This window comes from Rana temporaria, chromosome 9, assembly GCF_905171775.1.
Source record: "Rana temporaria chromosome 9, aRanTem1.1, whole genome shotgun sequence".
Taxonomy (NCBI): Eukaryota; Metazoa; Chordata; class Amphibia; order Anura; family Ranidae; genus Rana; species Rana temporaria.
Window position 1 is genome coordinate 40,193,725 of NC_053497.1, and position 22,747 is coordinate 40,216,471.

Sequence of the window (22,747 nt, forward strand, 5' to 3'; positions counted from 1 at the left end):
GCGTCGCACGACCGCACAATTGTCAGTTAAAGCGACGCAGTGCTGTTTTGCAAAAAATGGCCTGGTCATGAAGAGGGGTAAACCCTGGGTTGAAGCGGTTAATGAGCAGAGCGAGTGTAAAAGCACAACACTGGAAACACAAGCCGAACTTTTACATAGAACCGACAAGTAAATGATTTCATTCTGATTCTACTAAGCTGTGGGCTTTACTAACATCATTCCCACACGCTGAAAGCAGTGTCCGTTACTTCAGGGAGTACCAATATGTCGGCCGCCCGCTGATACTGCACGGGTGTAACAAGGTGGCGTCCAGGTCCTTCAGGTGTCTCGTCACATTCGGCTCCAAAACACAGCTTGCTCCGGAAGTGACGTTCTAGGTGTAGCAAGATGGCGGCATGCAGACTTCCGGTTTCAGAGGGGAAATAGAGTTGGAGGAGTAAGATGGCGGTGTCCTGTGGCGATTCCCAGGTAATGACTGGGAACTCGGAGGGAGATGTGGAAGAGGAGGAGGGAAACAAACATGACCAAGGTGAGCTGTCACCCCCTATCTGGTAATAGAGGAGAGGGGGGCACATTTGCATTCTGATAGGAGCCGCTTTATTTATCATTGGTAGCAGTGTTTACATGGCTGCCTGTCCTGAGACATGTGCAATACATGCGATACCTATAGATAATGAGTGGTGGAAATATCTATTATTACTGAGTGTTAACTTTGCGAGCTTGTCATGAGAAGGTTATATCAAGTGAAAGTGATTATTTTTTTTTACATTTCAGAAGCCCAGATGTACATAATATGTAAAGTCCGCTTCCTTTAACCACTTGCTTACTGGGCACTTAAACCCCCCTCCTGCCCAGACCAGCTTTCAGCGCTGTCGCATTTTGAATGACAATTGCGCGGTCATACAAAACTGTACCCAAATGACATTTTTTTATTTTTTTCCCCACAAATAGAGCTTTCTTTTGGTGGTATTTGATAACCTCTGCGTTTTTTTTTTTTTTTTTGTTTTTTGTTTTTTTACAAAAAAGAGTAAAATACTGATTAAAAAAAAAATAATAATAATTATTTTTTGTTATAAAATGTTGCAAACAGGTAATTTTTTCTCTTTCATTGATGTACGCTGATGAGGCTGCACTGAGAAGTGGCACTGATAGGTGGCATTGATGGCCACTGATTGGCACTGGTAGGTTACACTGATAGGAAGCATTACTAGGTGGCATTGATAGGTGGCACTTGTGGGCACTGGTGGGTGGGCACAGATGAGGCAGAATTGCCTCTTCCTCACCAATGTCCCTTGTACACAAGCAGGTGATCGATTGACAGCGTGAGGAGAAAAAAAAAAAAAGATTACTGATCCTTTGTTTACATCATGTGATCAGCTGTCATTGGCTAACAGCTGATCACATGGTAAGGGGCCGGGACCGGCCCCTCACACGGATCTGTGATCACCCGAGTCTCAGTGACTCGGTGATCGCAGGGGGCGCGTCTTTTGCGCATGCAAAGGGGTGGACGTCTATTGACGGCCTCCCGGATTTTCAGGTCTGCGCTGTGGCCGTCATTCGCGTATAGCGCGGGCCTCTAAAGTATTTTTATTTCCCTGGGCCGGTCCCCAAACTGCTCAACCCAGCAGGCTGAATGAAAACACTGGCAGCTCAGTAGGAGCAGCTATACTAACTATGCAATGTTAGTACATCGATCTCCTCTGCTGTTCTATTGTGTTCTGACAGGGAGACAGCCCCCCCCCCCCCCCAAACACTCCGGTCAGCACTCCCAGCCATTAGCTAATAGCACTGATTGGGAGCCAATCGGCAGAACTTTTTTGGTCATGCCCATTCGGCCGCCAGACCGATTGCAGTACACACAGTTTCTATTGAACCAACCGTTTCTGCCCAACATTCGGCCCGTGTGTAAGGGGGCTTAAAGGGGTTGGAAACCTTCTGTCATGCTGCACCCCCCCCCCCCCAGTGCCCCCTGTTTTTTACTTGCCTGAACCCAGTTTTCTTCTCCCCGGGGACGAGCACACCAGCTCTAGCTGGTGTCTCAAAGTCCTGATTGGATAGATTGATAGCAGCTCAGCCATTGGCTCCCGCTGCTGTCAATCAAATCCAATGGCGCAGGGCCGAGCCCTGCTTTCAGCAGTGTGCCCGCATGGGTGCCCCGGAGCAGAGTGCTTCTCTCACATGAGGGCACTCGATGCGGGAGGAGCTACCAGTGCCAGTGAGGGACCCCAGAACAGGAGGAATGGAGCCACTCTGTGCAAAACATACTGCGCAGTGGAGGTTAAGTATGACATGTTTGTTATTAAAAAAAAAAAAACCACAAGGATTTAGTAACCCTTTAAGACATGCACTGTATGAAGCCTCAACGGGATAGGAACTGTGGTACACACAGTTCCTATCCTGCTCCCAAAACAAAATAGTCGGGTCGAGCGCTGCACAGGAATTCACAGGGCGCTTTGTAATTTTCTAAATGAATACAAAGTTTCCACTGACTGGCTGAGGCAGGAGGAGATGATGTCATGATCTCTACCTCAGCCAATCAGAAGTAGGTTTGTATTTATTCTTATAAAACAAAGCACCCTGTGAATGGCTGAGCAGCGCTCAGGAGTGGAATGGGAAATGTATGCCCCACTGCTGGAGCACAGCTATATATAAAGTATGGAGCTGAGGATACATGCAGTCCATACATTAACTGAGAGCCACTGCATGTCTTAGTGAAGTTAAAGCGGAAGTTCCCTCGAAAAAAATAAAATAATTACTGCAGCTGCTGACTTTTTAAATAAGGAAACTTGCCTGTCAAGGGAGCCTGCGATGTCCTCACCCAAAGCTGACCCATCCCTCGGCTCCAGGTGGAGACTTGTTAAAGCGGAGGGCCGCCTAAAAAAAATAATATTAAAAACCAGCAGCTGCAAATTCTGCAGCTCCTGACTTTTAATAAATAGACACTTGCCTGTCCAGGGTGCCCGCGATGTCAGCAGCCGAAGCTGATCAATCGCTCGGCTCTCGGCTGCCCCCGCCACCATCCTAGGTGAGGGAATCGGGAAGTGAAGCGTTGTATATATAATGATTTTTTTCCGGACATTATCAGCACCTTTCGAAGCGGTGTAAAAAATCCTGCTTGCTGCACCGAAAACACACCTCAGAACTCTGTCGTGCTTTTTCTTTTTCTCCACGAAATGGACTCGGCAGCTCACATAAACAAAGAGGGGCAACAATGACCCGTCCTGCAGCTCATTGGCGTAAAATAAAAAACCCTTAAGTTTGGCTAGAGATGAGTTTGGAGGATGCCCAAGCTCTTTTCCACTTGGAATATGCAACTGTGTGTGTTCCTTGTTCTTATATCAACTGTCAGTCAGAAAAAACAAGTAAGTGCTTATGCACATGGACATACAAGCTGCTGTGTTCAGATGTATATTGTATACAGATCTGCCAGCACACCATGGATTGACAAAAGTAGCGTCCAAATGGATAGTTTATTGCATGATCACAACACAGGAAGAGTACAAAGTTTTGGAGTCATGCAGGACGCCTTCCTGCGTGACTCCAAAACGTTGTACTCTTGTGTTGTGCATATGCAATAAACTATCCATTTGGACGCTACTTTTTGTTGATCCATGGTGTGCTGGCAAATATCTACTTTGTGACTTGAACCAGTATGCAGCTGGTTGTTGCTGCAGCACCCAAACTTTGAGAGCTTATCTAGAAACGCGTGCGATGGGAATAGGAAGTATTACTTGTATACAGATCTGACTCGGCAGTATTTTATGCTCCGTAAACCAAAATGACATTCTGGGTCCATGGTGTGATTTGGACTGTTATGTATGATGCAAGAGTTTACTTTTGTACAATGTAGATCAAGGGGTCTCCAAAGGGGCCAGTTTACTGTCCTTCAGGTTTTGGGGGGGGGGGGCTGTGGCCAATGGGAGTAGAAAATGCCCTGGCATCAGTGCTCATACATCGATGGTAGGGAAGAATAGTGCCCTATTGTTGGTATCAATTGGAAGAACAGTGCCCCATTGATATCAGCAGGGAAATGGTGCCATCTGGTGGAATAGTACCCCAAGGGCCAGATAAAGGCAAGCAAAGGGCCGCAGTTTGGAGAGCGCTGGTGTAGATGAACCATATGCACCGCCACCATTGCCAGGACCAAAATGTAAACAATGTCAGTATCTCGGAACTAACAACTAGTGGAGACCTCATAACATTTACCACAACAGGCCACCATAGATGTCAGACTTACAAAGCATAGTAAGCTCAGTCTTATCTCGGATATCAAAGATAAAAGGGACAGAGCACCTTGTCCTCCCACTATAAAGAAAACTTGCAAAAACCTGTAAAATCCAGCCTGTAGATACAACTCAGTGTGGCGATCTCCTCATGCGGATGTATGTTTTTTAATATCTGAGGTTTACAACCACTTTAAATATATCATTGTTTACAGGCTTTTTTCCCCACCCTCATTTTTTCTGTTTAGATAATAGCCAGGAATACATGCAGGGGGTTTCAGATGAAAACAATGGAACCGGTAAGCCTTGTGGGGAGGAAACCGAGGCCAATGGTGAGGCTAATAATTTGCTTGAAAAAGCCCTAAAAGAAGCACAGCGATTGGGAAGACGTGAAGACCCACAAATCCAAGATCCATCAGATGTGAGCGGACCTCTCCTGGATATGTTTGTTGCAATCGTCAAGAGCCACGTACCAATCCGAAGTCAGCAGATAGGGGAGCCGGAGTTCAGCCATGACCAGAAGATGTCCATACTGCTCGACTTGTACAATTCTAAGCCTCTCATCTTTCTCGAGCGGTTCCGAAAAGTTCTTAAAGAGGAACATCTGTGGTGCTTCAGCTACCTGACCGGTGACTACACTGCTGATTTTTACTTCAGGGAGATTCGCAAAGCTTCTCAGAAGAAAGTCAATCACACTAGAGTCCGCAACAAAAGATACGCTGCTCTGCAACAGCTTATATCAGGTAAAGCTTATGTACGGCTTTGGACCCATCTCATTGTAGGGCCAGCATTCATTAGTACTGCTGTAAGTGAGTGTGATGTGACTGCACAGGGTGGCATGGGTGAAGATTTATTATGGCTTCAGTTGGGAGGGAAACGCATTATGGGGATATAGAAACAGTGATGGCAGCAGTGTATGTGGGCATAGAGAGCGGAGGACACTCTGACGACAGCAGTGTTTGGGTGTGCAGAGTAGATGTAGTAGTACTGTCTGAAACCATGTTTCTATGATATTGTCTATTCTTGTAGTAATAATTCTGTGCAAGTGTCTGACTTCCTTCTTCCTTCGCTTTAAAGCTGAACTGAAAAATACGGTCCTCCCTTAGCTTGTGCCCACACTGCAAGTCTAGTGGACATGAAATGCAAATTTACTTACCCGATCTTTCAGTCCTTGGCAAACTGGGGCTTCCCTTTGCTCTGGCAATGAACTGTCCCTCTGTGTCCTAATGTCCAATGCACAGCTATAGACTCTGCATTGGTGTTGATGATGTCAGAGGACCTTAGACCTCCAAAGTGTAGAAGAGAAGAGGCTGCGAGGACTGGTCTAGCAGCATGAAGGAGCCTGCAGGAGCAGAGGGTCTAGTAAGTAAACCTGCTTATCACAGTCCCCCAGGCATTAAAGGATAGCTTCCCCCTTTTAGAGCATGTTGCACATAATTCAGTTGTAACATGCTCCAGACCTGCCACCCACACCCTCCGTTCCCTGCACCTGGGATCTTCTCCCCGCACCCGCTGTCACATTTTGAAAGTAGCACAGCTGTGCAGGGCTCCACCCACACAGCCGCATCATTCATTCATTCATTCACAGAGATCTGTGAATGAGAGAACTGCAAGAACCCTCAGCCCTTGGGATTGACAGCTTGTAGTTCTCAATAAACTGGGAGGGCACTGATTAACGCTCTTGTAGTTCATTCACAAACTCTGGAACTTGTGAACAGCCAGCCCATATCGCAAGCTGCGGGACCTGATCAAAATGTGTGCACTTGTTATTTTTTCCCCAGAAGGTGAACTTATTTTAACAAGCAGTTATTCCCCTATGGTCCACTGCAAGGGAGGGCTTTTTAGTTTTCCGCAGTTTAGTTTTAATGCCAACCCTAAATTAGTGATATATATATATATATAGCACTGTCAAACCATTGCTTTTTTTTGCGAGTGCTGAAGCCCTTTAACAAGAAGTACATAAACAAGGGATAATATTGCAAATAATCTTTGCTGTTTTGCTACAAAGCTCCATCAACCAAAGGCTCCAAAACAGTCTGTGGTCCACCAATTTCTCACTTCCTGTTTCTCCTCAGTAAGCTTGCCCCTATCATCCGAGCCGTTCTGGCTGGGGGTTAGTCAGCGTGCTCGCCCCCTCCCTTGGGACTACATCTCTGCGGGGAGACACTGTTAAACGAGCCATAACGGCTCGGATGATGAGGGCAAGCTTACTCAGGAGAAACAGGAAGTGAAAAATTCAGACAAAGGGGGGGGGGGGAAAAACATTTAGAAGGGAAATCGAAGGAAAAGGATAGTGAACCAACAATGCACTAGATTAAAGGAACCTATTTAGAAAATAAAAAACAAACCTTTACAACCCCTTTAAACTCTGCTTTTTAACTTGTACCTAAAGATAAGCCTATAATAAGGCTTACCTGTAGGTACAGTGAATATCCCCTAAACTGGCAGTGCTTAAGAGATATATTCACACTGGATGCAGCCAGTGACGTCGCCGGTGCTTGCGTTCTGAAGTGACAGCATGCCCGCGCCGTCCCTTCAGAGCTCTGACGTAAACCGTCACTGCGGCTAGACCATTTAGAGGACCGCAGCCAGCGAACCCAGATGGAACGTGGAAGCCCTGTCGGAAGTGACAGCACGCCGCTGGAGGGCTTCCTTCTAAGGTAAGTATTTCATAATGTGCTAGTTTGCAAAGCATACTAGCACATTATGCTATTGCCTTGCAGGGGAATTGGAAAGGCCACGGTTTATTACTGCTTTAAAAGTCAGCACCTATAGGATTTGTAGCTGCTGACTTTTACATTTTTTTTTTTTATCCCCCCCTCCCCCAGAGTGAACTTTGAACTTTAAAAAATAAAAAAGAGGACCTTCATGACATTATCGGCGTGTTATTTTAATGAAAGCTGCATAAATAAAATATTGAAAATTACTTGAAGTTACATTAACATGAAAAAGCTTATATGAGATTTTAGTGGTTGAGTTTACATATACCTAATACTGGGAAAAAATGTGAATTCCCAACGGTGATACTTGTGCTTGTTCCCCTTTATAGCTGGCGAGTATTTCAGTAATGAAGAGATGCGGCAACGGGACCCTCTAATGTATGAACACTATGTGGGCCAATACCAGAGCGAGGAGGAGATCATGTCACAGAATAGTCGGGATTTGGCTCAGGCCAACAGCCTGTCTGATGTCCTTCTCGACTCCTGCCAGGAACAGATCATACAGAGGAAGCTGGAGGTGCAACGTGAACTGGAGGAGAACTGCGAGGAGGAGGAGGAAGACGGTACAGAGGAGGAAGGTTGGTTGGTTCCTTCATGCAGAATAACTAGGCAGGACTCGCTTTTTAGGAAAGGTAAATTGACATATTTGATATTTCTAAAAAAATTTTTAAAGTGGAGCCCTATACTCCAGATGTTAAAAAAAAAATATATATATATATATATATCAAGAATTTCAGCCCTTTTACTATTAGATCAAATGCTGATCCAGGCCCACTGGTCTGGTCACATGTGAAGGCCTGGGCCTAGGCATTTGGTCATGTGATTTATTCGGAAAGGAAGAGGATCATCCTTTTTGAGTTGTGATGTGATCAATAGCCTGAGCCTTTAGACGTGACCAGCACTGAAGGGAGCCTAGAGCTTAATTTTCACCAAATGTGATGCAACCCCTTTTGGTGGCCCGCAGTCACGGTGAGGAGAGGCAGAACGGGGAACTGCCTATGTAAACAAAGCGATTACCCCATTCTGCCAGATGACATGACAAAGATCTACTGTTCCCAGTGATTGGGAACAGTGATCTCAGTCATGTTCCAGTAAGCCCCCCCCCCCCCCCCCCCCACACACAATTAGAACACACCTAGGGGAATACAGTTAACCCCTTGATTGCCCCCTGCCAGTGTCATTTTTACATTGATCAGTGCATTTTTATAGCACTGATCAATGTAATGTCACTGGTCCCCAAAAATTTTAATTTGGGGTCAGATTTGTCTGCCGCAATGTCGCAGTTCCGCTAAATTACAAGTAAAAACAAAAATAAATAAAAGTCCCTAAATCTATCCCGTAGTTTGAAACACGATATATTTTGCGGAAACCAATCAATATACACCAATATACTAGTTTGTATGGGAGAACATGTAACAATCTCCCCCTTCTGCTTAGGGTACAGGGCTTTCATTGGCCAGTTACCAGGCCTGAGCAGTGCCAGGACAGTGAGAGGAGATGGTCACTAACCATGTGTAAATTTCACCACGTACCGAAGCAGAGCTTAGACAGGGGGTCTCGCATGCTTTTCTAAGTTTCATTAGTCTTTTTTTTTTATCTAATCTTTACGTTGCAGTGTCCTCTTCTCTCTCCCTAGACTCTGAGCTACAGTCAGACGAGGAGCGTACTGTGGACAGTGAAGAGAAGGATCTGATGCGTGAAGAATTTCTCACTCGCATGTACCAGAGCTTTTTGGATGGAAAAGATAAAAATTTTAACTACAGGTAATGTGCAAAAACAAAATTATTTTTTATTATTGGAGGTGGAGCCTGGTGGACCAAACCAGCTCCTGGCTTCTTATGTATTCCCCAAGAGTGAGACCTACCTGCTATAATTCCAGATTGTGCTTCAAGTGATACTAAAGCTTTGTTTGTTATATAAAAAAAAAAAACATATCATACTTGCCTCCACTGTGGCCCCGAACATCTTCTTATGGGGTCCCTCTGCGGCTCTTGCGACTCCTCCCTGCATTAGATAACCCCCTAGGAGAAGTGCTCTCCTGAGGGGGTTACCTTGTGGGCGCGCTCCTAAGTCATTCATCCAGCGTGCATAGACGGCAAATGTATGATTCGGCCCTGGCGCCCACATCATTGGATTTGATTGACAGCAGCGGGACTCCGTGGAGGGAAGGAATGCGCGTCCCCGCCGAGGAGATGAAGGGGCTCAGGTAAGTTAAAACCTGGGGGGGGGGGCGGCGTTAACTGCCAGGTGTTTTTTTACCTTAATGCATAAGATGCCTTTACAACCCCTTTCAGTCCACCTGGGTTCTGGGTACTGCAGGTTCTTGGGTATAGCTTCTTCTACAGCAAGGAGAGAACAGTGGGTGGCACATGTGTGACATCCCCAAATTTCACTTAAAATCTAGTAACACTATTGGGCAGAGACCGCAGTGTCTTACTGTTGTATTTGCGGGGATATTTGGCCGCTAGCTGGGATGCTTTTTAACCCCCGCTAGCGGCTGAGAAAGGGTTAACACCCCTGCAGCAGCGTATTGCCAGTGGTATAGCCGTGGTGCCCATTAATTTCAGTGGGCAGGAGCAGTGGAGGATGGCTGACCCTATAAGAATATACATGTATATCTGCACTTTGTTTTTCACATTTACCAGCCAGGCACATTGGTACACCAGACTGACAAATCTGAATACAGTGAGAGATTTACTAAAACTGCTGCACACAGAATCTGGTACAGCTGTGCATAGTAACCAATCAGCTTTTAGGGTTTATTGGCAAAGCTTAATTAACCACTTGAGTACTTGGGCACGTTTCCCTCCTTCCTGCCAGGCCAATTTTTAGCTTTCAACACTGTCACATCTTAAATGACAATTGCACAGTCATGCAACACTACCCAAACAAATTTTTATTTTATTTTTTCCCTCTTGGTAGTATTTAATCACCAGTGTGTGTGTTTTTTTTTGCTAAATAAACAAAAGAAGACTGAAAAATGTTAAACTTTTTCATAGTTTGTTAAAAATGTTTGCAGACAGGCGTGTGTGTGTGTTTGTTTTTTGTTTTTTATATTTATATTTTTTTCTTCTTTCACTGATGGGCACTGCTTAGGCAGCATTGATGAGAACTGGTGGGTCTGATAATCAGTGCCCTGATTATCATTGTTGATGTCCCTTTTAGGGAAGCCAGCTATCGCCTCTCTTCAAGCTCTTAGCATGAGGAAAGGAGTGCCGATAACAAGCATCTGTTTACCTCCGTGATCAACTGTGATAGCTGATCACATGGTTAAGAGCCACTGATTGGCTCTTTACCTCAATCTGTGATCAGCAATGTTCTGAGGACAGTGCAATTACAGCATGCCGCCACCCAAAACTAGACGACCGTGCTGTAGCCGTCGTTTGGCTGTAGCGTGGTCGATGAGTGGTTAAACAAGCTGAAGTTAGAAGCTGATTGGTTAATATGCACAGATTTTGTGTGCACCGCTTTTAGTAAATCTCCCCCAGTGTGTCCCACATCCTTCTGAGTTAAAGGACTTTCTCCTGCTTCACAAGGAAAAAAAATAAAAATATTGAACATTTGTGTTTGCAAAAATGTATTTTGCTGAGACTTTTCCCTTTTTTAATGTTTTGTATTGATTTTGTTTCTCTGAATATTATATTATTAGAAGATCGCATGTTGCAGCTGGGGCTTTTTCTGGTGTGCCATGTTTCCCTGTTGTGTAATTCATTCCATCTCAAAATATATGCCTTGCTCTGCTCACCATACATTTCAGAGTAGTAGTGTAGCACATTTGCACTGTATAAAACCAACATTGTAAACCCTTCCCAATCCCATTTAATAACGCTCTGTGTATGGTGTGCTTCTTTGACAGTGAAGTCGATGACAATCCAGATTTTGATAACTTGGACATTGTCACGCGAGATGAAGAAGAACGGTATTTTGATGACGATGATCTGGAAGTCATGGATGAGCAAAGAGAGGAAGAAGAGAGTATGGGTAGCATCGTGTGATTGCTTTGCTTAGTAGTGGTTGGTTACATTCAACCTGGCCTGTTCTGAGATGAGAATTTTTTTGCTGCTCATCCAAATTGATTTCTCAGCTCTAATGATTGTCAGGAATATACTGGAGTACGTTCCTGACACTCATTACAAGTGAAGAATCCACTTGGATGAAACATCACAGAACAAGTCCAGTTGCATGTGACTAACTACTATGGACAATGCCATGACCTGGATTAATGAAAATCTTCAGACAAGTGATTGCCTTAGACAGCTTCATAAGCTGCTGACAACCTGGCATGTGGCTATATGTGAAGACCTGACAACATTGCCCAACTGCCACCCAGAACAGTCTTCTTCTCCTTGACAATGTGTAATGACCACAAGAGGGCAGCAGATTCCAAGCTGTGATTTATTTCTGTATTTTGCAGAGATCTATAGGAGTCGCTGGTTTTATTGCCAGTCTTTTCTTTAATACCTCTCCTGTGTTCCACACTCAGACAGCTGTAGACCGGTAGCTGGTCCTCATAAAGATATTCAGGCAATTTATGGGAAAACCGGGACCTGTTATACATGAAGCAGACTGTAACGATCACCAATGGAAACATTGCGGTGTTCATGAACGTTTGCAGTGTTGCAGAAGGAAGAGAGGATTGTTGGCCATTTACTGTTAACAGATTATGTTGGATAAACTTTGAAATGTTTTGCTGTTTTTTTTTTTTATCTTTGTCAATCTGCCCTTTGGAACAAAACTTCTGCTTAAATATTTAAGAGATTAAAATTTAGTTTTATGAGTGTTTGTTTTATTTATTTTTTCTGCACCGAGGAATGAAGCAAGTCCCCCCAACAATTTGTGTACTATGGATATCCAGGTAGGTAAGTTAATTGGATTGCTAAGAAGTTGATGTAAATCTTACCTGAATGACATTTAGTTTATAAACAAGTGGCATTTTCTTGCTGCTTTCACCTCCCCCTTTTTTTTTTTTTTTAATATAACATCTTCTGTTGCATTTCCATGCTATTGATCTTCTGCAGCCATTTCCTGTTTACATGCACTCAAACTATGCAGCCATTGCTGTTCTTAGGGTGAGGTTTCTGATGGGGACAACTAGGGTTGCATTGAATATCGTGTGTGTTTTTTTAATTTTTTCGCTTAAGTACTGACATTTTGCGGTGTGTTTTGCGTCAATATGAACTGCAAAGAATCGCATGCGATTTGAACAGGAATGCAGTGCGTTTCTTGTCTGAATCACATTTTTGCCCATTAATTTTGTATTGATGCAAATCGCACTGAACGCATCGGTATCGGGAACATTTGGGTGAGTACGGATACTTGCTCAAATGCTTGGTATTAGCACCAATACGGATATTGGAATCTGTATTGGTGCATCCCTAGTGACAACAGTGGACCGTGCCTGTGCAATGTGTGAAATGGACACATGTAGTTTCTATCGGAAGCCCATGTGACAGGATTACAAGGGAAGAGCACACTTGGGAGACAGTTTTGTCATCCTATAACAGTTTTGTCATCCTATAACAGTTTTGTCATCCTATAACAGGACATGCCAGAACAAGAACCTTCATTCATGATCACCAAGTAATATTTTAAAAGATAAGTTCATCTTTAGTAACATGTTACATGATACACCCATGTTTGGGGTGTAACATGTTACTAACTGAGTGCATCCCCCCCCAAAATGGTGACAGCAAGCAGGGGATCCTCTCCCTGCACCCACTGTCACAAAAAAAACCCAAAAAAACACGGCCCTAGGGCTCTGCTCACCTGGTCACGTCATTTATTCACATAGTTCTGTTATGGGAGAACTACTGTCATTTGCCATTGCAACAGATGGCTTGAAGTTGTCAATAAACTACCAGGGGACCGATGAGCGCTCTAGGTAGTTCATTGATCCTTGCTGTCATTCAGTAATGAGGTATGGGCAGACAGCAATGCAAACAATATGTGAATTTATTATTTTTGGGTAAGGTGAACTTCTCCCATTTGTATAAAATGACGTTGGAAATTTCATTGACATGTAATCTTTCTATGAGGTTTTAGTGATTGGGTTTACATCTACTGTCATTGAGAGGTAAAGAGAAAAAAAATTTCCCTGATTAATACTTATTTAGGTGGATGCAGCATCGGTCCACCGGCGCCTCCGCACTGAGAACCGAGCGATCATCGCCAATTGCTTGGTTTTAAGAGCTCTGTGCGCAGAGAGCTGTTGCCTGACTTTGACAGGTACCTGCAGCCACTTTTTCATTCTGGTCCCCTTAGGCGATCAGTAGTGAAAGTTATCCTTTACCCCCCCACCCCCCCCGAAAGTCTTCAGGACCAATCACAGCTATTGCTTTCAATAGGGCTGCCTCCTGCAGCTGATCGCCTGCTGATTTTCTTGCATCTACAAACTGGCAGAAACTCAGATGTGAATGTAGCATTTGACCCGATTGACACTGTCACTTTGTGTTTTATGTGGGCTAAATATGATGGCGTTTTATTCCGTTCACATAACACATTTTTTGTGTACACACACACACACTCACTCTGTTTGAGACGACCTCCAAAACAGGAATGGTTTTACAGGTAAAGGCCACTGGCATTTTTTTTTCCCCCTGCTCATCTTTTCTGATTGACTTTTACTAGTTTTGCATTTGGCTAGGGTCAGTGTCACTGCTGGTAGCATGAGGCGATACTTAGACCTTATAGAGGATACACAGGCAGTCCATCTCCAGGATGGCACATCAATAAGTGCCATTGTTGTACGGTTTGCAGCACAGTCTCAAGAACATGGTGGAGATTCCAGGAGACAGGCAGTTACTCTAGGAGAGCTAGACAGAGCCGTAGAAGGTTAATAACCCATCAGCAGGACCCGTATATCTGCTCCTTTGTGCAAGGAGAAACAGGATGAGCACTGCCAGAGCCCTGCAAAATGACCTCCAGCAGGCCACTGGTGTGAATGTCTCTGACCAAACAATCAGAAACAGACTTCATGGGGGTGGCCCGAGGGCCTGATATCCTCTAAAGGGCCCTGTGCTCACAGCCTGGCACTGTGGAGTTTGATTGGCATTTGCCATTGAAAACCAGAATTGGCAGCTCCGCCACTGGTGCCCTGTGCTTTTCACAGATGAGTAGGTTCACCCTGAGCATATGTGACACAAGTGAAAGGGTCTGGAGAAGCTGCAGAAAACGTTATGCTGCCTGTAACATCGTTCAGCATGACCAGTTTGGTGGTGGGTCAGTGATGGTCTGGGAGGCATATCCATGGAGGGACGCACAGACCTCTACAGGCTACACAATGGCACCATGACTGCCATTAGGTATGGGGATGAAATCCTTGGACCCATTGTCAGACCCTACGCTTGTGCAGTGGGTCCTGGGTTCCTCTTGGTGCACGACAATGCCCGGCCTCATGTGGCGAGAGCATGCAGCCAGTTCCTGGAGGATGAAGAAATTGATAACATTGAATGGCCCCCACGCTCACCTGACCTAAATCCAAAAGAACACTTCTGGAATACTGCCCTGCGGCCCAGTCTCTGAAGGGAGGGGATCATGCTCTGCTTCAGTATGTGACAGTACATGTTTGCATTCATGGTTCCCTCACTGTGGCTCCCCAGTTCCAGCAGCACTCATGCTGATAGGCACCGGTGAATTTTTTTTACCAAAAACATGTAGCAGAATACATTTTGGCTTAAATTTATGACACAATTAGATTTTATTGGATTTCTTTTAAAATAGAAAGAAGAACATTTTTTTTTATTTTTTTTCCCATATTTTAGAAAATATACTGTGAACCACATCCGAAAATATACTGTGACCAACACGGATCATCATAAGAATATGACTTTTGACTGACGGCAACAAGTTATACTGATTGGATATATTCCCCCTGTAGAAAAAAAAAAAGCCATAGCAGCAGCAGCAGCAATGTGACAGTTAAAAGATCACTTACCCTGTCAATTTCTCAACTGATTTGAGCAGTCTTGCATGGTGTAGTGGCTAGGGAGCTGCACCAGCAGTGCGCAAGGTCATAGGTTCGACTCACCATGGGACTGCTATAAGAGTAGCATTTATTTATTTTTGTTGTAAAAAAAAAGTTGAAGTTATACCCCTTATTTTTAAATAAATAATTCTTTAACCACTTCCCACCCGGCCACTGTACATATATGGCCGGGCGGGTGCTCTCTCCTTCTCAGTGGACGTTCAGGAACGTCCCTCAGAAGGAGGAGGATCGCATGCGCGTGTTCCCGATGCACTCGTGTCACCCGGACACGGCGCATCTCAGATTAGCAGGATGGCTCTGTGATAGGCCCTCCTGATCACATGACGGCCGTGTCCTATCACATCCATCATGTGATGTAAACACAGAGCCGGTTACTAGGCGATAGGCTCTCCTCTCCTCACACAGAAGTTGTCGGAGAGGAGAGGGATCGCTGCTGATCAGTGAGTATCAGCTGTTTTTTTTACAGCTTTTTACTCACTGATCACCAGCCTAGTGTCACACACAATGTAAAATACACACAGTAAACACACATGTCCCCCAAAACACATGTCCCCACATAGTAAAAACATCTGGTCCCCACATATGTAACAGTAAAATCACATGTCCCAATGATTATTTGCACACATGTCCGTGATCTCCTGCTCACATCTGTACATGATCATTTGCGTACATATGTCCGTGATCACACAAACCAATTATTATACACTTAATTTGTTTTACCAAAAACATGTAGCAAAATACATTTTGGCTTAAATTTATGACAAAATTAGATTTTATTGGATTTCTTTTAAAATAGAAAGAAGAAAATATTGTTTTTCCATATTTCTGCTCTTTTTTTCGCTTATATCGCTAAAAGTAAAAAACGGAGTCATGAATAAATACCACCAAAAGAAAGCTCTATTTGTGTAAACAAAACGATAAAAAAATTATTTGGGTACGGTGTAGCATGACCGCATGTGTATACAGTACAGACCAAAAGTTTGGACACACCTTCTCAATCAAAGAGTTTTCTTTATTTTCATGACTATAAAAATTGAAGATTCACACTGAAGGCATCAAAACTATGAATTAACACATGTGGAATTATACATAACAAAAAAGTGTGAAACAACTGAAAATATATTTCATATTCTAGGTTCTTCAAAGTAGCCACCTTTTGCAGCAGACACATCTCTAGAACTGTTAAGAGAAGACTGTGTGAATCAGGTCTTCATGGTAGAATATCTGCTAGGAAACCACTGCTAAAGAAAGGCAACACGCAGAAGAGACTTGTTTGGGCTAAAGAACACAAGGAATGGACATTAGACCAGTGGAAATCTGTGCTTTGGTCTGATGAGTCCAAACTTGAGATCTTTGGTTCCAACCCCCGTGTCTTTGTGCGACGCAGAAAAGGTGAACGGATGGACTCTACATGCCTGGTACCCACCGTGAAGCATGGAGGAGGAGGTGTGATGGTGTTGGGGTGCTTTTCTGGTGACACTGTTGGGGATTTATTCAAAATTGAAGGCATACTGAACCAGCATGGCTACCACAGCATCTTGCAGCGGCATGCTATTCCATCCGGTTTGCGTTTAGTTGGACCATCATTTCTTTTTCAACAGGACAATGACCCCAAACACACCTCCAGGCTGTGTAAGGGCTATTTGACCAAGAAGGAGAGTGATGGGATGCTGTGCCAGGTGACTACCTCTTGAAGCTCATCAAGAGAATGCCAAGAGTGTGCCAAGCAGTATTCAAAGCAAAAGGTGGCTACTTTGAAGAACCTAGAATATGAAATATATTTTATTTAGTTTTATATTTAGTTTTGATGCCTTCAGTGTGAATCTACAATTTTAATAGTAATAAAAATAAAGAAAACTCTTTGAATGAGAAGGTGTGTCCAAACTTTTGGTCTGTATTGTATATATATATATATATATATATATATATATAATCTATCTAACCATGAGAAATGCGATGCATTATTCCCTGGAGTGTTTGTAGACATGAAATGGCTGCAAAGAGGCAGCAGATCAGCAGCACTGAAATGCAGCCAAGGATGGAATACAGGTGAAAAAAAGTAATTTTACCATAAAAATGCAATTGTAGTGCTTAGAAAATAAGCGTTGTTTAGTTTGGATTTATCTTTTTTTTTGTGACAGTGTATGTCTCAGGACAACCACTAGATGGAGCTGTAATACACAGTTCGGGTGTGGGCTCATTAAGTGGCATCACATTTTGACACAAGGGCCATGATGTCTGCTGTTGATTGCCACTTGACTTGAGTTGCTGTTTAGACATTTAGGACAGGTGGAAGCGGTTTGATGTGGCGCCCAGGCTTTAGTAGTGTCTCTCGGGCGCAGACATTGCTGAATGTATCCAACATAGCTTAGCTTACTGACATTACATGAGCAGCAATGTGTAAAGTCATGTCAATCTGAAGAATCCCTTCAGAACTCATCAGTGCAGGATTGGTGCCTCTGTATAATGAAAACTACTCCAGATAGACTGTTAACCTCCAAAATTGAAATTGTTGTCTTAACCACTTGCTTACTGGGCACATATACCCCCTTCCTGCCCAGGCGAAATTTCAGCTTTTCGGCACTGTCACGCTTTGAATGACAATTGCGCGGTCATGCGACATGGCTCCCAAACAAAATTGTCCTTTTTTTCCCCCCCACAAATAGAGCTTTCTTTTGGTGGTAGTTGGTCACCTGTGCGGTTTTTATTTTTTGCGCTATAAACAAAAATTGAGCGACAATATTGAAAAAAACACAATGGGGCAGATCCACGTACCTTCGCGCAAGAATCCGCCTGGCGCCGCGTATCTAAGATACACTACGCCGCCACAATTTTTTTTTTTTCGAATCCTCAAAGAATTTGCGCCGTAAGTTACGGCGGCGTAGTGTATCTTTGGCGGCGTAATGGCGCGCCATTCAAATATCTGTGATGGGGGCGTGTTTTATGTAAATACGTCGTGACCCGACGTAAACAACGTTTTTTTTTAACTGCGCATGCGCCGTCCGTGGGGGTATCCCAGTGAGCATGCTCGAAATTAACCCGGAACAAGCCAATGCTTCCGACGGTGACGTCATTCTACGCAAATCCCTATTCGCAAACGACTTACGCAAACGACATAAAAATTTCAAATTTCTACGCGGGAACGACGGCCATACTTAACATTGAGTACGCCTCATAACAGTAGCTTTAACTATACGCCGGAACAAGCCGAACACAAATGACGTAAAAAAATGTGCCGGCCGGACGTACGTTCGTGGATCTCCCTAACTAGCTAATTTGCATACTCGACGCGGAATTCGACGGAAACGACACCTAGCGGCCGTCTAAAAACTGCATTTAAGATCCGACGGCGTACTAAGACGTACGCCTGTCGGATCCATCCGAGATGCCGTCGTATCTTGTTTTGTAGATACAAAACAAAGATACGACGCGCAAAATTTGAAATTGCGCGGCGTATCAAGAGATACGCAGGCGTAATTCTTTTGTGGATCTACCCCAATATTTTTTACTTTTTGCTATAATAAATATCCCATTTAAAAAAAAAAAATGTTTGTAGTTTAGGCCATAATCTTCTACATTTTTAGGCCATAATCTTCTACATTTTTTGGCAATAAGCGTATAGTAATTGGTATGCGCAAACGTCATAACGCCTACAAAATAGGGGATAGAATTATTACTTTTTTTTTATTTTATTATTTATTTATTTTTTTTACTAGTAATGGCGGCGATCTGCGATTTTTGTCACGACTACGATATTACGGCGGACACATCGGACACTTTTGACACATTTTTGGGACCATTCACATTTATACAGCGAATAGTGCTATAAATATTCACTGATTACTGTGTAAATGTGACTGGCAGGGAAGGGGTTAACACTAGGGGGCGAGGAAGGGGTTAAATGTGTACCCTAGGAGTGATTCTTACTGTGGGGGGGAGGATACTGACTGGGGGAGGTGACCGATGGTTGTCCCTATGTACAAGGGACACACCATCTGTCTCCTCTCCCTAACAGGATGTGGATCTCTGTGTTTACACACACGTCCTACGTCCCTGGCTCTGTGACTGCCGATCGCGGGTGCTTGGTGGACATCACGGCCGCCAGGCACGTGTATCGGCACCTGTGTGACGCGTCAGGTGCCCCCCAGTGGCACGCGGCCGGAGGCCGTAAAAACACGGCCTCCCAGCAGATTAGAGCCACCTTGCGGCCGTAAATAGTCGGCCTCCGGATGGCTAGTGGTTAAAGAAGTTCTCCATGTTACATTTTTTTTTAAATGTAAATTGCCCAGCATTTTTGAAAATAAGCTTTCACTGCAATACTCACCTTTTAATCCTGCGCTGAGGAGGGTTTATGAAGACTAGGAAGGGCTTTAGATGAGGAGGGGTTATGAAGAATAGGAGGGGCTTTAGATGAGGAGGGGTATGAAGGTTAGGAGGGGCTTTAGATGAGGAGGGGTATGAAGATTAGGAGGGGCTTTAAATGAGGAGGGGTTTGAAGATTAGGAGGGGCTTTAGATGAGGAGGGGTATGAAGATTAAGAGGGGCTTTAGATGAGGAGGGGTATGAAGGTTAGGAGGGGCTTTAGATGAGGAGGGGTATGAAGATTAGCAGGGGCTTTAGATGAGGAGGGGTTTGAAGATTAGGAGGGGCTTTAGATGAGGAGGGGTTATGAAGGTTAGGAGGGGCTTTAGATGAGGAGGGGTTTTGAAGATTAGGAGGGGCTTTAGATGAGGAGGGGTATGAAGATTAGCAGGGGCTTTAGATGAGGAGGGGGTTTGAAGATTAGGAGGGGCTTTAGATGAGGAGGGGTATGAAGATTAGGAGGGGGCTTTAGATGAGGAGGGGTATGAAGGTTAGGAGGGGCTTTAGATGAGGAGGGGTATGAAGGTTAGGAGGGGCTTTAGATGAGGAGGGGTATGAAGATTAGGAGGGGCTTTAGATGAGGAGGGATTATAAAGGTTAGGAGGGGCTTTAGATGAGGAGGGGTATGAAGGTTAGGAGGGGCTTTAGCTGAGGATGGGTTATGAAGATTTCTATGTTATTTGTAATCCATAAAAAATTATGTAGGCAGGGTTGACGCCATGTGCTTAGGAACACATTTCTGACACTTCCACTGTTTTTCTGTCATTGCAGTGTGTTTAAAGGGATAAAACGCTTGAAAAGGCACATGTATTGCGGAGATGTACGAAATATGTTTTATTTTAACTTTTCCTTGACATAAACATTAAACCTGAATTCCAAGTATGGCAGTGTGATACATTTGCCTATATGTCTCAGTTTACTGCTCCCTGCTAGCCATATGGGTAGAGGTAGAAAGGAATTTCATGTGTGATTCATTCCTCTGACAGGTTATTGACGTGCTAATGTCCCCTCACTATTCTAAACGTTAATTGATCTATTGTGTTGTGTGAAGAAGATCTGTGTTTACCCTTAAAAGATGTGTATTGTATCATCATGCTAAATGATTAGAGAAGTAGTATGTTAATTATTCTGATTGCTTCAGTGTATTAATTAACTCCACTGATGTCTTTATCTAAAGAAACGTGTCTGCATGGTCGGCTCCGACTTGTCTCCTATAATCTGTATGGGAAACCCCACTGTGTGAGGGGGGCGTTCCTAACAGGCTGTAACCACATATAAGCTGAGTTTTTGTGTCAATAAAGTGTCTTGTTCTAGCAGTAAGCTTGGCATGTGTGGCTTTCTGGGCGATTCCAGGGATATCCCTCCTCGTGGAATATTGGGGTGATTTTCGTTATGGGAAGAAGGGAACATTGACGGGGATATCATACCAATACCGTCACAGGCAGTTTTTACATTGTTACATTGATCCACCTTAGACCTATGCAAGTATGCATATGTAATACCCATGGGATACCCTTGGAAATGACTGTAGGATATTTTGCTACTACACAGTAATCTATACTAGCTTCTGGGGCCGATGCCGAGCTGCTGCCCTACTATATTGTGAACACAGGAGGTTGCACATTCGGCATGAGTGCCATTTAGAGAACAGTTTGCATTTTCTCAATGAATGAAAAGCATTTACTGATTAGACAAGGTGGAGATCATGACATCACAACCTCCCTCCAACTTTTCCAATCAGAAAATGATTTGCATTCATTGAGAAAATGTAAAGTGAATACTGAATGGTGTCTGTGCTGAGCGAATGATCTACTGCATTCACAGTGCAGTAGAGCAGCCACTCGCAGTAGGCGATCACTGTATAACTCTGGGATCACACAGGCTATGGTACATACATAATCATATTGGACCAGGCTAGACCAATGTAATTCTGTAAAAATTGCCATACCTAACTTCAGTTTTAACGGATAAGTTCACTTTTTAGAAAAATATAATACATGCACATTTTTTTGCAGGTAAAATTTTATTTAAAATGTTTGTTTTCTTTGGAGCCTTTAAAGCATTTCGCCAGGGATCAGCAGATCTGCCAGTGTACATCCTGGCAAGCAGATACAGTCTTACAAGAATAGAGAATGAGCTACCACAGTGCTCCACGGTGCCATGGTAGGTTATTGGAAACTTCAAGCCGACACCTGCAAGCCCTGCCGCACCTTGTCGCTTTTCATTCACAGGATACTGTGAATGAATGACACAGCTGGGTGGGCGGGCGGAGCCCCACTCAGCCTCTTTTTTTTTGTATTCTGCTGGAAACCCCACACCATCTGCTGCGGCTAACTGTTGGGGAGGGAGGCCGACTGCCCCGTCTCCCTGGAACTCAGTAGTTGTTGCCGGTGCTGGGCAGAGGTTGGTAGCACTCTGCCCAGTTGCCAGTGCTTCAGCTGGGTTGGTGTCATCATTCTCTCTTTCACTGGTATTGTCTCCCAGGTGCATGCACCCTTGTTGGGGAGGGGAAATGGTTGCTTCTCCTCCCTGCATCTCTGAAATCAACTGGGAAAGAGGAACCATCACCTTCTCACTCCAAAACTGCTACGGGTGTAGAACAGGGGTCTGCGGTACTCTGTCCTGCTAACAGTACCTGAGCAGGTGATGCATAATCTATAACTTCCTCTGAACAGTCCATTCATTCTGTAATCTGTGGCTGGAGAGATGAGCTGACTGCCCCAACTCCCTGGAACTCCACAGATGTTGCCATTGCTGGGAAGAGTTTGGTAGCAATCTGCCCTGTTGCCAGCACTTCTGCTGGGGACTCCCCATCATCTGCTTCGGCCAACCATTGGATTCTTCCCCTCCCAAACTGTGCAGCTGACATTGGGGAGCTGGCTGCTTCCTTCTCCGTTCCCTCATCTGGCTGCTGGGAAGTGATCGCCACCTTCTAACCATGAGCCTCCGGAACTGCTACAGGCGTGGGGCAGAGGTGTCCTGTCTGTTAAGCTGGGCCTTTCGTTTATGTTGGGTCTTTTAGCTCTATCCATTTCGACTAGTTCTGCTATAATGTCCCTCTTCTTGCGGTTGTTGGCCGGCCGGCCCCGGTTTTTCCAGTAAGTCCTTGAGGGAAGAGTGCTTTAGCTGTTCATACTGTGCTTTCATTGGCCTGTGTCCTCTTGTAGCTGTCCTGGCTGTTGGAATCATCCCACCGCTGCCACCAATTGTAACAACAACCCGAGTATGAAAGGGGTTAAAGTCGTTTAGGACCTTCCTTTCTTGAACATAAAGGCAGCTACCGAACACTCCAACAAGCCGAACGAGAAACCCATATGAATATTTCTCCCCCAAGCACGAGACGAGGCTTTGTGTTGAGGGTCAAACAGGAATGAGGTTTTATTGAAAGAAATACAAATCTTATATACAGTAAAAGAGGAGGTGCATACCTCCTGCTCATATTACTCTGAAAATACACC

At 44.3% G+C, this 22,747-nt stretch overlaps 1 protein-coding gene across 1 annotated transcript; it reads left to right on the plus strand.

The window, feature by feature from the left end:
* The first annotated feature begins 393 nt into the window (after positions 1 to 393).
* On the plus strand, positions 394 to 11,723 carry CCDC97 (coiled-coil domain containing 97). The gene is made up of 5 exons (XM_040323257.1): positions 394 to 529; positions 4,472 to 4,966; positions 7,273 to 7,521; positions 8,580 to 8,706; positions 10,800 to 11,723. The coding sequence occupies exons 1-5, from the start codon at positions 442 to 444 to the stop codon at positions 10,936 to 10,938; spliced, it is 1,098 nt and encodes a 365-aa protein (XP_040179191.1). The 5' UTR covers positions 394 to 441; the 3' UTR covers positions 10,939 to 11,723.
* Positions 11,724 to 22,747: the final 11,024 nt, after the last annotated feature.